Source organism: Pelobates fuscus, chromosome 7 (assembly GCF_036172605.1).
Source record: "Pelobates fuscus isolate aPelFus1 chromosome 7, aPelFus1.pri, whole genome shotgun sequence".
NCBI lineage: Eukaryota > Metazoa > Chordata > Amphibia > Anura > Pelobatidae > Pelobates > Pelobates fuscus.
The window spans coordinates 84,148,691-84,160,595 of NC_086323.1; the positions used below are offsets into that span (position 1 = coordinate 84,148,691).

At 38.9% G+C, this 11,905-nt stretch overlaps 1 protein-coding gene across 1 annotated transcript in view; it reads left to right on the forward strand.

Moving 5' to 3' along the window:
* Positions 1-11,085, forward strand: part of LOC134567968 (flavin-containing monooxygenase 5-like) — a 47,407-nt gene extending 36,322 nt beyond the window's left edge. The window contains exons 6-8 of the mRNA XM_063426156.1: positions 4,557-4,912; positions 6,918-6,990; positions 10,695-11,085. Of these exons, the coding sequence (XP_063282226.1) occupies positions 4,557-4,912; positions 6,918-6,990; positions 10,695-11,040 (775 nt within the window). The 3' untranslated portion in view covers positions 11,041-11,085. The remainder of the gene's footprint in view (positions 1-4,556; positions 4,913-6,917; positions 6,991-10,694) is intronic.
* Positions 11,086-11,905: the final 820 nt, after the last annotated feature.

Genomic DNA, 11,905 nt, shown 5'->3' on the forward strand with positions numbered 1-11,905 from the left:
CATATATATATATATATATATATATATATATATATATATATATATATATATATATATATATATATATATGCTGTGTGAGTGAGCGAGGGTGCAGTGTGTCTGGGTGCGCTGTGTGTGTATGAGGGTGTTGTGTGTGTCTGGGGGTGCTCTGTGTTTCTGAGAGTGCTGTGTGTGTCTGGGGGTGCGCTGTGTGTGTCTGGGGGTGCTGTGTGTGTCTGGGGGTGCTGTGTGTGTCTGGGGGTGCTGTGTGTGTCTGAGGGTGCTGTGTGTGTGTCTGGGGGTGCTGTGTGTGTCTGGGGGTGCTGTGTGTGTCTGGGGGTGCTGTGTGTGTCTGGGGGTGCTGTGTGTGTCTGGGGGCTTTGTGTGTCTGGGTGTGCTGTGTGTGTCTGGGTGTGCTCTGTGTGTCTGGGTGTGCTCTGTGTGTCTGGGTGTGCTCTGTGTGTCTGAGGGTGCTGTGTGTGTCTGGGGGTGCTGTGTGTGTTTGGGTGCTTTGTGTGTCTGGGGGTGCTGTGTGTGTGTGAGAATGTATTTTATATTTAAATTAAAATATATTTTTTTATTAATAATAATAAAAAAAAAGTTATATCCCCCCCCCCCTCCCTTCTTACCTTTAGGCTGGGAGGGGGGGAGCTGTTCTGCCAGGGAGGGGGAGCCATGCTTCCTTCCCTGGTGGTCCAGTGGTGAGAGTGAACTCTAGTCTGCAGGCAAGAGTTCACTCTCGCGAGATCTGAGCGTTGCCATGGTAACCGCGGCAACGCTCAGACCTCACGAGAGGACCTGGCGGAGCTGCTGGCTAGAGCTCGCCGGGTCCTCTCCTGCCTCCCTCCCTCTCCTGCCGGCGGCCGCATCTCAGGGTCTCTGGGCCGGTGAGGGAGATCTTTGATCTCTCCACCGGCCCATGGAGGCACACAGCAGGGCCGGCGCTCGGGTAGCGCGCTGGCCCTGCAGGGGCTGGCAGGGGAGATCCTGTGATCTCCCCTGCCGGCCCCATGGCCATTGCGGCCCACCAGGCATTTGCCCGGTGTGCCCGATGGCCAGTCCGGGCCTGCGTGACAGGCTGAATTTTTACTTTCCTTTCTACCTGCTAGCATGTCTTACTATTTCTCCTTTCTATAAGAATCACACCATATTCAGCCAGTCTACAGCCCAGTAATACATATTATTATGTTTTCATGGTTTTTTTTTTTTAGGTGTTTTTTTGGGGGGATATCCTACAAATTTATGAACATGGAAAAAACAAAATAATAGGTCGCGCTGTACAGAAATAATACAATTTAAAGGTAAAATGAGAAATATAAAATAGATAGAAATTTTACTCACATATAGATATACACTAAAATAAATATAAGAAAAAACGTAATAGTCCCAATATGTGGTGGATTCCAATAGGCTGATGGAAACTTGATACTGTAGTCAAAATAGAACGCTGGGTCTTCTATGGTATAGGCAATCTTGGTTCAATGATGGGCATGCAAAATAGAAAGACAGGGAGACTCCAATAGTGCAGACTGTATTGGCATAAGTAAAATAAACTGAAATAGGTGTAGGGGAGGTATTTCACTCACCTATGCAAGAGCATGTACTTGCTCAAGTGTAATCAGCATTCAGTGGCGTTTATCCCCCACTGGCGGGACATAGATGCGGGTAATTCCTCGAAGTAAAAAAAAATAAAATATAGTGCTCACTGTATATAAATATAAAAGTAAGACTTTAAAAAATAGAGAACGTACTCACATTTGAATGAGCAGGATATACTGCTCAATATGATGGCGTGGGTGGTATAATCCCCACCTAGGATTCTTTAGACAATAGTCAGCTCCAAAATGACGTGTAACCAGGTAAAAGAGGAAAAGATAATATAATATAAAATATACGGATAAAATAAAATAAAATAAAATAAATATATACTTTTATATTTATATACAGTGAGCACTATATTTTATTTTTTTTTACTTCGAGGAATTACCCGCATCTATGTCCCGCCAGTGGGGGATAAACGCCACTGAATGCTGATTACACTTGAGCAAGTACATGCTCTTGCATAGGTGAGTGAAATACCTCCCCTACACCTATTTCAGTTTATTTTACTTATGCCAATACAGTCTGCACTATTGGAGTCTCCCTGTCTTTCTATTTTGCATGCCCATCATTGAACCAAGATTGCCTATACCATAGAAGACCCAGCGTTCTATTTTGACTACAGTATCAAGTTTCCATCAGCCTATTGGAATCCACCACATATTGGGACTATTACGTTTTTTCTTATATTTATTTTAGTGTATATCTATATGTGAGCAAAATTTCTATCTATTTTATATTTCTCATTTTACCTTTAAATTGTATTATTTCTGTACAGCGCGACCTATTATTTTGTTTTTTCCACATTCTTAATTGAGGACTTTAGAGGGAACCTCATACCCATAGGTTGCAGCTTCTCTCTTTTCTCTTCTCCTTTAGACCACCTAGCGCTGAGCCTATACCCCCTTTTTTAAATTTATGAACATGCCTACACCCAACATCTGAAAAGGGAGATATTTAACCCCTTAAGGACACATGACGTGTGTGACATGTCATGTTTCCCTTATATTCCAGAAGTTTGGTCCTTAAGGGGTTAAACACAACAATGTGAAAAAATATTCACATTGTTAAAATTACCCTCATCTTAATATATAGTATCGATAAAACATTAACAAAGTATGAAAAATACATAAATAGAAAATGTTTGATTCATGCCACACATGATTAATAGCTGCCCAATTCTTTCGCCTGGGAAATCATTGGGTTGACTGAGATCATCAAGATTGATCATCTCAGCCATGGGGGCAGGACCAGCCGCTGAAAGCACTAGCACAGTGAAAGTTAAATATCTTATTTAGACATTTCGGGACGTAAACATTTAGTCCAGCACTATAGTGTTACAAATACGTTTGCATTCTTAACACTATAGGGTTCTTTTAAATCAGGCCTACCAACTTGGAAGTGAAGGAGGCTGTCTTATAGCTGCAAAGAATATTTTGAACAAATTGCCTATCTGAGAGCCTAGAGTCAGGGATGTATCTATCGCGTAGCAAACAAGGACTTTATGAAAAGTAGGTGCAGTTGGTTCTTAGGTAGATGGTGTTAATGGCAACTGTAACAGATAAAAAAGCAATGCCAAATCCTAGTGCAATACAGTCCAATACAAGTGTATTATCTTACATATAAGATAATCCTTAAGTGTTGTACTCACAAGTGTAGAGCCACTATAATAGGCTCAATGTGTGTTAATTAACAGGAAGAGGTGTGGCCTTGGCAGGAAGGGGTGGGTAAATTTAAATTAGGGAGTGCCCGAGCTCTGTCATGCCTAGGGCAGCACCATTTCAAAATACCACTTCCTAGAGTGGGTACACTATACGCCCTGGGCCATAAACTTTGCTGGACGATAAATGTATTTTGATTCATAGAGTAAAGGCTTGATATTATTATTATTATTCAGAAAAATTCAGATTTACACTTTTATATAAAAACAGATTGGTAGGCCACTGAAAATGCCTATATTTCTTTGCAGCATCACCATTTACTTTCACTTGGTGAACAGCACTTAATGTATTTACCCTAGAGGACTTGGTTGAGTACTTTTATTCAGTTCACTAGAACAACAATAGACTACTGTATATTTATTAGGTACCTGCATTCTTGGGTTCATTCAAGGTAATGTAAACTAGTCAGATCTCTGTGAAATTAATGTAGTTTTTGAAGCTATACAAGGATGAACCAACGATACAGAGAACAAATTACCATTTGGATCAAACAAGTGGACATAACAGGACATAGAATATAGTCACAATATCATCAACAAACTGGCTTCTTTTATATTCAAGTAACTACAAAACCACAACTCTCAAAGGAGAAATGTCACTTCCCACGATTTTTAATACTATGTATACTTATTCTCAACAAATATGTATTTGTGAGATGCAAAAAAAATAAAATTAGATGTAGAATTCCATTTTGTTGTACTTGCCTCCGTCCTGGAACTGGGAACCCTCATCTTGGTTAACAGTCAATTATTAGCAAATTGTATTTAATCTGTGTTGGATTAACCTGCATTTATGATCATGTGACCTGCTCGCATAGAACCAGTAAAAATATAACTGACCTATTTAAAATTAAAATGGTATTATTGTTGGTTATTTTTACTTTTGATAAATTAAAACACAGTTCAGATGTAATATTTAATCTGAATAAATCCCATAGTCCAAAAACTATGGGATTTATTCAGTAAGTTTTAGTGAGTTAACTGAATTATATATCCAGTTAACTAAATTTATATATTTGCTTATAGTTTTAAATTCAGTTAACTCACTAAAATATAATATATATATATATGTTTTTGTTTTTTTTGCAACTCAGTTATTCCGTCCTCAACTCAGCTGTTGACCTATATCACATAAGTATTTGGGTCAATGATAGTCCTTGTATTAAATACCGTAAATTATTATTTTACTTAAATTAGTTTTTTGATAATTTTTCTCAATTAAATGTATGTGTTTTTTGTAACTCTCCAAACCACATAGATTTCTTAGCCAGCACCCAACAGTAAGTGACAATCTGCCTAACTGCATAATTGCTGGCAAAGTCTTGGTAAAAACCAACGTGAAAAGGTTCACAGAGACTGATGTCATCTTTGAAGATGGATCCGTGGAGAAAGATATTGATGTGGTTATCTTTGCAACGGGATACCAATTTTCTTTTCCTTTTTTTGATGATTCTGTCTTGAAGGTTGAAAACAATCAAGTTCCACTATACAAAATGGTATTTCCACCTCATTTGGAAAATCCAACAGTGGCTTGCATTGGCTATGTCCAACCTATTGGGGCTATAATGACGGTTTCTGAAATGCATGCTCGTTGGGCAACTAGAGTCTTCAAGGGTAAGTGGTGGCAATGATGATTGACTTGGAAGAATAGTTCCTCCTGGTTTCCTGAATCCTGACATCCAATCAGAGAAGAGATAGATCTTCCTCTTTCTCTCTCGTTCTCATGATTGGCTAAATTGAATAAGAAATGGAAATGTAACTCTTGACAGCAATAATGATAATAGTTCTGGTTTGGCTACATCTCTCTTTTGTCTATATCCAGGTAAAGAATACAATTCTTTGAGTACAGAAAAAAAATACTACTTACTGTAAGATAACCCTGCATGTCCTAAACAGGTTAGATTAAAATATGTACAAAGAGCAAAATATAGATTAATAGATTGAAAGACAGAGAGATCGATAGAAATATAAAAAATATTAAAAGTGTATGTGTGAGTACTTTGATGTAGGTAACACACTACTTAAAGGTACAGAGTGTTCCCTTATTCTTATATTCAAAAGTGTAAATTTGAAGAATAATTGTCACATTTATAAAGCTAAAACAATGCAAATTAGTGGAGCAATAGAATGAGGGAGAAATATATATAAAAAGAGAGGGATGCTGCAAGTCCTATTTAGGAAAATACCATTAACCTATAAATAAACACTTTATAAAAACAGGGCAAGGACTGCACTATTACAATACTGTGGATACCATCTGTCTATCAATTAATCCTAATAGCCAAAAGTGCACTGCACATTAACACACGATATTCTTAACATGGTAACATTCACCACAGAACACCAATAAAAAATCTTTAATTTACAAAATTCTCCTGTCCTCTGTGGTTAAAGGATATAAGACCAACCTTAGTAAATCCTGTAAAATTATACAGTTTATTTGAAAGAAAAAAATGTGATAAAACAGTGATCTATTAAAAAAGATACATGCAACAGTGTGAAAAACTTTAAAAAAGGAAACGCACAATAAAATTAAAAATAAAAAGTAAGATTCCAATTCCCTGCCAAAATGTCCACTGTCCTCTGGAAGAGCTGATTGTAAAATCCTCTGCGCTCTGTCCCAACAGCTCCTTTGAATGGTTGTATAAGTGTGTAATTCCTTTGGTTTCAGTCAGGCAGGCTGGAGATAAAATCCTTAAGTTTTTTGCCTTAGTTGGCTTGGTCAATGATTGCAACTGATATTGTCTGTATTTAAATGTAGTTTGATAGTCCATGTGGGCAAATCATATTATTTTATTGGTTGGTCTCTGATTGGATACATATTTTTATTTTATTGTTGTATATATTTTTAACAGATCACTGTTTTATTTTTACTTTTTCTTTCATATAAATTGTAGAACTTTATTACTAAGAATTAGAATTTACTATGGTTGGTCTCCTTTTTTATATTCTTTGGAAACATTGGATGGTAGGCTTCTTTATGTGAATTCGTTTTGTCACAGAGCAGAGACTGCCAGTCATATGCCTAGCCTTCAAAGCATTAGATTCACTTGGAGATCATCACGAGTGATGATCTGCCTTTGGTGGAACTCTTGCCAATGAATTACAGGTACATTTGACAACTTTCTTGGGGCCCGCTGGGTGCCAGTCATCTTCTCTAGAAGTCTGTGCTAGCCTGGCAGAGCATTGCATAGCTCATTGACTGAGAGTGCTCAGCAGATGCGGTCAGCGAAAAAACTGACCATGCACTGCAGGGCTATGCTACGTGGAGCTAATGGAAGCTCCATTCATGAGATTCTGGTTCGTCTGGGGGATATGACTGGTGCCCAGAAGACCCCTGGAAAATTGTCAAATTGTTTGCAAATGGTTTTCTATTCACACAGTGAGGGAACCAGGGTACTCCTGGTACCATAAGCAATATAGTGCACTGTATAGTGCAATGGTGTTTGGAGTGTTCATTTAAGCAATGTCCCAAATATAAGAAGAGAAATTAAGTTGTTCTTTTTCCTCTATTTCTCCTTTTCTTCTATAAATGCTTTTCATTTGTGCACAGCTCCTCCTTCCTCGTGTCTCACTATATATGGAAATTGTTCTTATTGGATTTGTAATCCTCCCCTAGGCCTCAATAAGTTGCCATCAAAGGAAAAGATGCTGGCTGAAATCAACAGTAGGAAGGAAGTTATGCAAAAAAGGTTTGTCTTTGAGTAATAACGTTTTGAAAACATGTTGCTGTATCTCTGTGTGTTTTGCATTTAAACTGCATGTAAGTAATGCAAAGAAGAGTGGTTGGCATAGAAATTTTATATTTTTCAGCTTGAAAAACAGGAACCTAGCTCTGCGAATCACCGCTTTCTATGACATAGATTCTCGGGGTGGGGAGAGGTGACAGGGTAAATGGGTGGGTCTGCCAAAAGGGCGAAACTTGTCAGTAAAAGTGCATGTCAGCCTGATGTAAATGCATGCTACATTGCCTGACAGCCTATCTGGCTTACCTCACTTACTCCTGCATTTGCGGAAGTGTTTTGGGCTAGAGTTTAATGCCCTGAGTTTAATAGTGTACTATTGCAAGTGTGTCTATTGATGCTCTGGTTGGTGTGGCACATATTGGTAGCAGTTCCCAGATGTGGGACACCAGGAAAGTAATTTAGGATGGCAGGATAAGAGGCTTAAACTTTGAGGGTATGACGGATCGCCTGGTACCTCCGCCAAGCTTACTTCCTAGCTAGAACTGGATACCCGTATTGCTTCAGCCCCTTGCTGCTGTAGCTTTGCTGGGGTCTATCTGAAGTTTCCCACCCTGGACCAGGGTCCTGTGCTACAGCTCCATGTGATAACGCTCTCCTGCAGAAAGTATAGCTGTATAGCTAGTTCACCCAAACACTAGCCAAGACTTAGTGAAGGGTGTATAAGAAGTATTTTATTAGGTCAAGGCACACTGAATTTATACAACTTTATACATATTTATAGACCCAGCATGGGGACTCCGTGCATTGTAACATAAGCCCCCCTAGGCACCTCTGTGTCTGGGAGATAATCGAGTCAGATATCGGTTAAGCTAATTATCTCCTAGGCACAGGGAGAGCAACACACAAAACACTACAAAAACATAAAATAACTTGAGCACCCCTACATGTCATACATCCCCAGATAGCTCGTCCCCGAGCACCCAGATCTTGGTGGTTGGCCTGATTTGGATGGAAGTAAAAGTTTTAGTGGGCTGAAGCGGCTCTCCCATCTGGCGCAGAGTTCCATGGTGTTGGGGTAAAAGCCCCATGCAGTCACACAGAACAGCTGTGATTATCTTGAGTTAATCTGGCTCCCCCAATTCCAGGGTATCATCGGATGCTTCATCACCTCCTCTATCTCCCTTCCAGAAAGCATCCTGCTAGATGGTACTGGGACTGATAGCGATCTGGTTAAAGTTTTAGCGGACCATGGTAGAGCCGCGTTCTGCTCCAAAGTTCCAGAGTATTTGGAGGTTGCTCCCGGTCAGATCCACCATGCCTCTGGAGACTTACTGCGGGTCTGTAGTAGTCCTGGTGTCACTAGGAAGGGCACTGCAGAGGAGGCATGGCTGTGAGGAGGGTGAGGGTTGAGGAGCCAGGCACAGTTAGGTGAGGAACTGGGTGGGGACATAGTCTCTTCAGATGGGAGAAGGATCTCTGTGGTGCGGTCCATAGTCCTTTGGCTCGTGGCATAGGCACATTTACCACAGACGGTTCCTCCCGACCCATAATAGTCATAAAATATGATTAGTAAGAGTCTAACAGGAGTGTAATAGACAAATATTGTTGTATCTCTTCCAGTATTTTGTGCAGTTAGCAGTTGTGTCCACTCAGTTACATGACACTTCCTCCTCTGCTCCATGCCATGGTGTTGCCGTACAACACGTTTGAATGGAAACTGCAATATTTGTCTATTACACTCCTGAAATGCTCTGCTAATGACACTCTTAATGTGTAAGACCGCTCACACATGGATTAAGTAAGCAGTTTCAGTAAGATTTATATTCCAGGAAAGTTTGCAGGTTCTGGTAAGTTAGTTTTGCAGCTTTGGGGTTTCTTCCATTTTATAGTATGTGAGCTATTTATAAGAATATTTACATATACAAGGAAGTGGAAATCACCCAGAATACGTATAGATATAATATATAATAGAATGACCTGTATTTAAGTAGACTCTCCAGGCATATGCTCTGTGTAAATAAATCAAATAGCTAACATAGCGTAAAATAGTAAATTATAAAGATGTGAAATAAATGTGATATGAATGCACTCACAAACGGATGAGGTAATCAGGCCTTTCACCCATTCAGGGGTATTTTGATGAGTATGAGAAGTAATATCTTCCAATCAGATATGCAAAATAAGAAGATCAAATATAGTGAAGTACGTATAAAATAATGTATAACAAATTTATTGGTCGCACTTACACTTAAGAAGTATAAAAACAGCGTATCTCCAAGTAAATGTAGACTCCTGGATGGATGTTTCCTTCAAAGTAACCACAGTAGGAGTTGGGAGCAGCAGTAAGTTACAGCAGAATGTAAAATAAACACATGTAAAAAAAAGTTCACAAGGGGTTAACCTTTTTTTATATGTGTTTATTTTACATTCTGCTGTAACTTACTGCTGCTCCCAACTCCTACTGTGGTTACTTTGAAGGAAACATCCATCCAGGAGTCTACATTTACTTGGAGATACGCTGTTTTTATACTTCTTAAAGGACCACTCTAGGCACCCAGACCACTTCAGCTTAATGAAGTGGTATGGGTGCCAGGTCCAGCTAGGGTTAACTAATTTTTTTATAAACATAGCAGTTTCAGAGAAACTGCTATGTTTATCAATTAGTTAAGCCTTCCCCCTATGTCCTCTAGTGGCTGTCTCATTGACAGCCGCTAGAGGCGCTTGCGTGCTTCTCACTGTGATTTTCACAGTGAGAGCACGCCAGCGTCCATAGGAAAGCATTATGAATGCTTTCCTATGTGACCGGCTGAATGCGCGCGCAGCTCTTGCCGCGCGTGCGCATTCAGCCGACGGGGAGGAGAAGAGGAGGATCGTAGGAGGAGAGCAGGAGGAGATCTCTCCGCCCAGCGCTGGAAAAAGGTAAGATTTAACCCCTTTCCCCTTTCCAGAGCCGGGCGGGAGAGGGTCCCTGAGGGTGGGGGCACCCTCAGGGCACTCTAGTGCCAGGAAAATGAGTATGCTTTCCTGGCACTAGAGTGGTCCTTTAAGTGTAAGTGCGACCAATAAATTTGTTATACATTATTTTATACGTACTTCACTATATTTGATCTTCTTATTTTGCATATCTGGTTGGAAGATATTACTTCTCATACTCATCAAAATACCCCTGAATGGGTGAAAGGCCTGATTACCTCATCCGTTTGTGAGTGCATTCATATCACATTTATTTCACATCTTTATAATTTACTATTTTACGCTATGTTAGCTATTTGATTTATTTACACAGAGCATATGCCTGGAGAGTCTACTTAAATACAGGTCATTCTATTATATATTATATCTATACGTATTCTGGGTGATTTCCACTTCCTTGTATATGTATATATTTTCTTAGGTGGCTGTGAAGTACACCTGGGATCACTTTCAGCTATACGTTTTCTTCACCTCTAGTGTATATACTTCTTGTTTGGTTTTACACATTTATAAGAATATTACTTGCACTATTGTGTTTGCCTATTTTTTATGTTTGTATAATTATATTCTGTATTAAATGGTAAAAGTAAAAATTAAGTGTTTTAAGTATAAGTTTGCATATACAAGCATTTTACTTAGTTACATGTAATGCTTATTGTGTTTGGAGTTACCACATAAGTAATTAATTAGTCACTAGTTTCTTATTTCTCAATGCATGTTCATACCTATTCCACCAGGTACGTGAAAAGCAATCGGCACACCATACAAGTGGATTATGTTTCACACATGGATGAGATTTCAGAAGAAATTGGCTGTAAACCCAATTTGACACAAACCTTCCTAACAGATCCTAAGCTGGCATGGGAAATCCTCTTTGGCCCATGCACACCCTATCAGTATCGACTTTCTGGACCAGGTAAATGGAATGGTGCAAGGCAAGCTATATTATCTCAAATGGATCGCGTCATTAAGCCAACAAAAACCAGAATCTTGGAGAATCAGATTGTCCACAGTTCATTTTCTCTTGGATTTAAGCTGATTGGGATGTTGATAATTTTTGCTGCCATTTATGCCTCTATATAAGAAGTGCATATTAGTGGGTTATGTATTAACTCCACTTTTTCTCATCATTGTGTAGATTAGTAGATTGCTCTACTTTAGGAACTTTGGTTCATAATTACATTTTATACACAATTACTTCAGTGTCTCGTGTCAACTTTTAGCTCTAGAACAACATAAATATAAGACTACATGGTTGTGCTTCATTAAGAATATTCTTTATTTCTGTTTCTTTTGATAATTATGGTTTTCATTGAGTTGCAATTACTTTTGCTAATATTGAAAGTGTCTTACGAATCAAAGCTAAACTAGCATAATTTTTATGCCGGCAATATGTTATGCTTGGATGCTGCCTACATTTAGGTCTATCTATGGCACTACTAAAAACCCTTATACAAAATTTTAACTACACCTTAGAGACAGATGACAAATTTTAGAAAAGGTTATATGTACCACTTTTAGTAATGGAAAATGTCTGGTCCTCTAATGTATTTCAATAGTGTTGGTGTGTTTTCCTTTTATATAGGGACGCCATTATGCATTGAGACCTCTAATGTCTTGTGATGTTTCTGGGCTATAGATCTGCTCTTTAAATAATGAGGATATTAGCTGTAAATCCTGTAGCCACAGTTGTAATTGACATTATTCAACCCCTATTGATGATCAGATTTATTATCAAAATGTACAGACTTTCAGCTGTTTGCTATGAACAAATCAAACAAAAGCAATTGAAATTACTCCACACAACAAATGTTTCAAGTGGTTTCCCCAATATCAATAGAAAATGCAACTTATTTCCTCAGTCTCAAAATGAATCAACCTGCTGTAAATGAGATGCATAGCCAGACACTAGCTTCTTACTGTGTTCCTGAGGAATCTAAGCTCATTG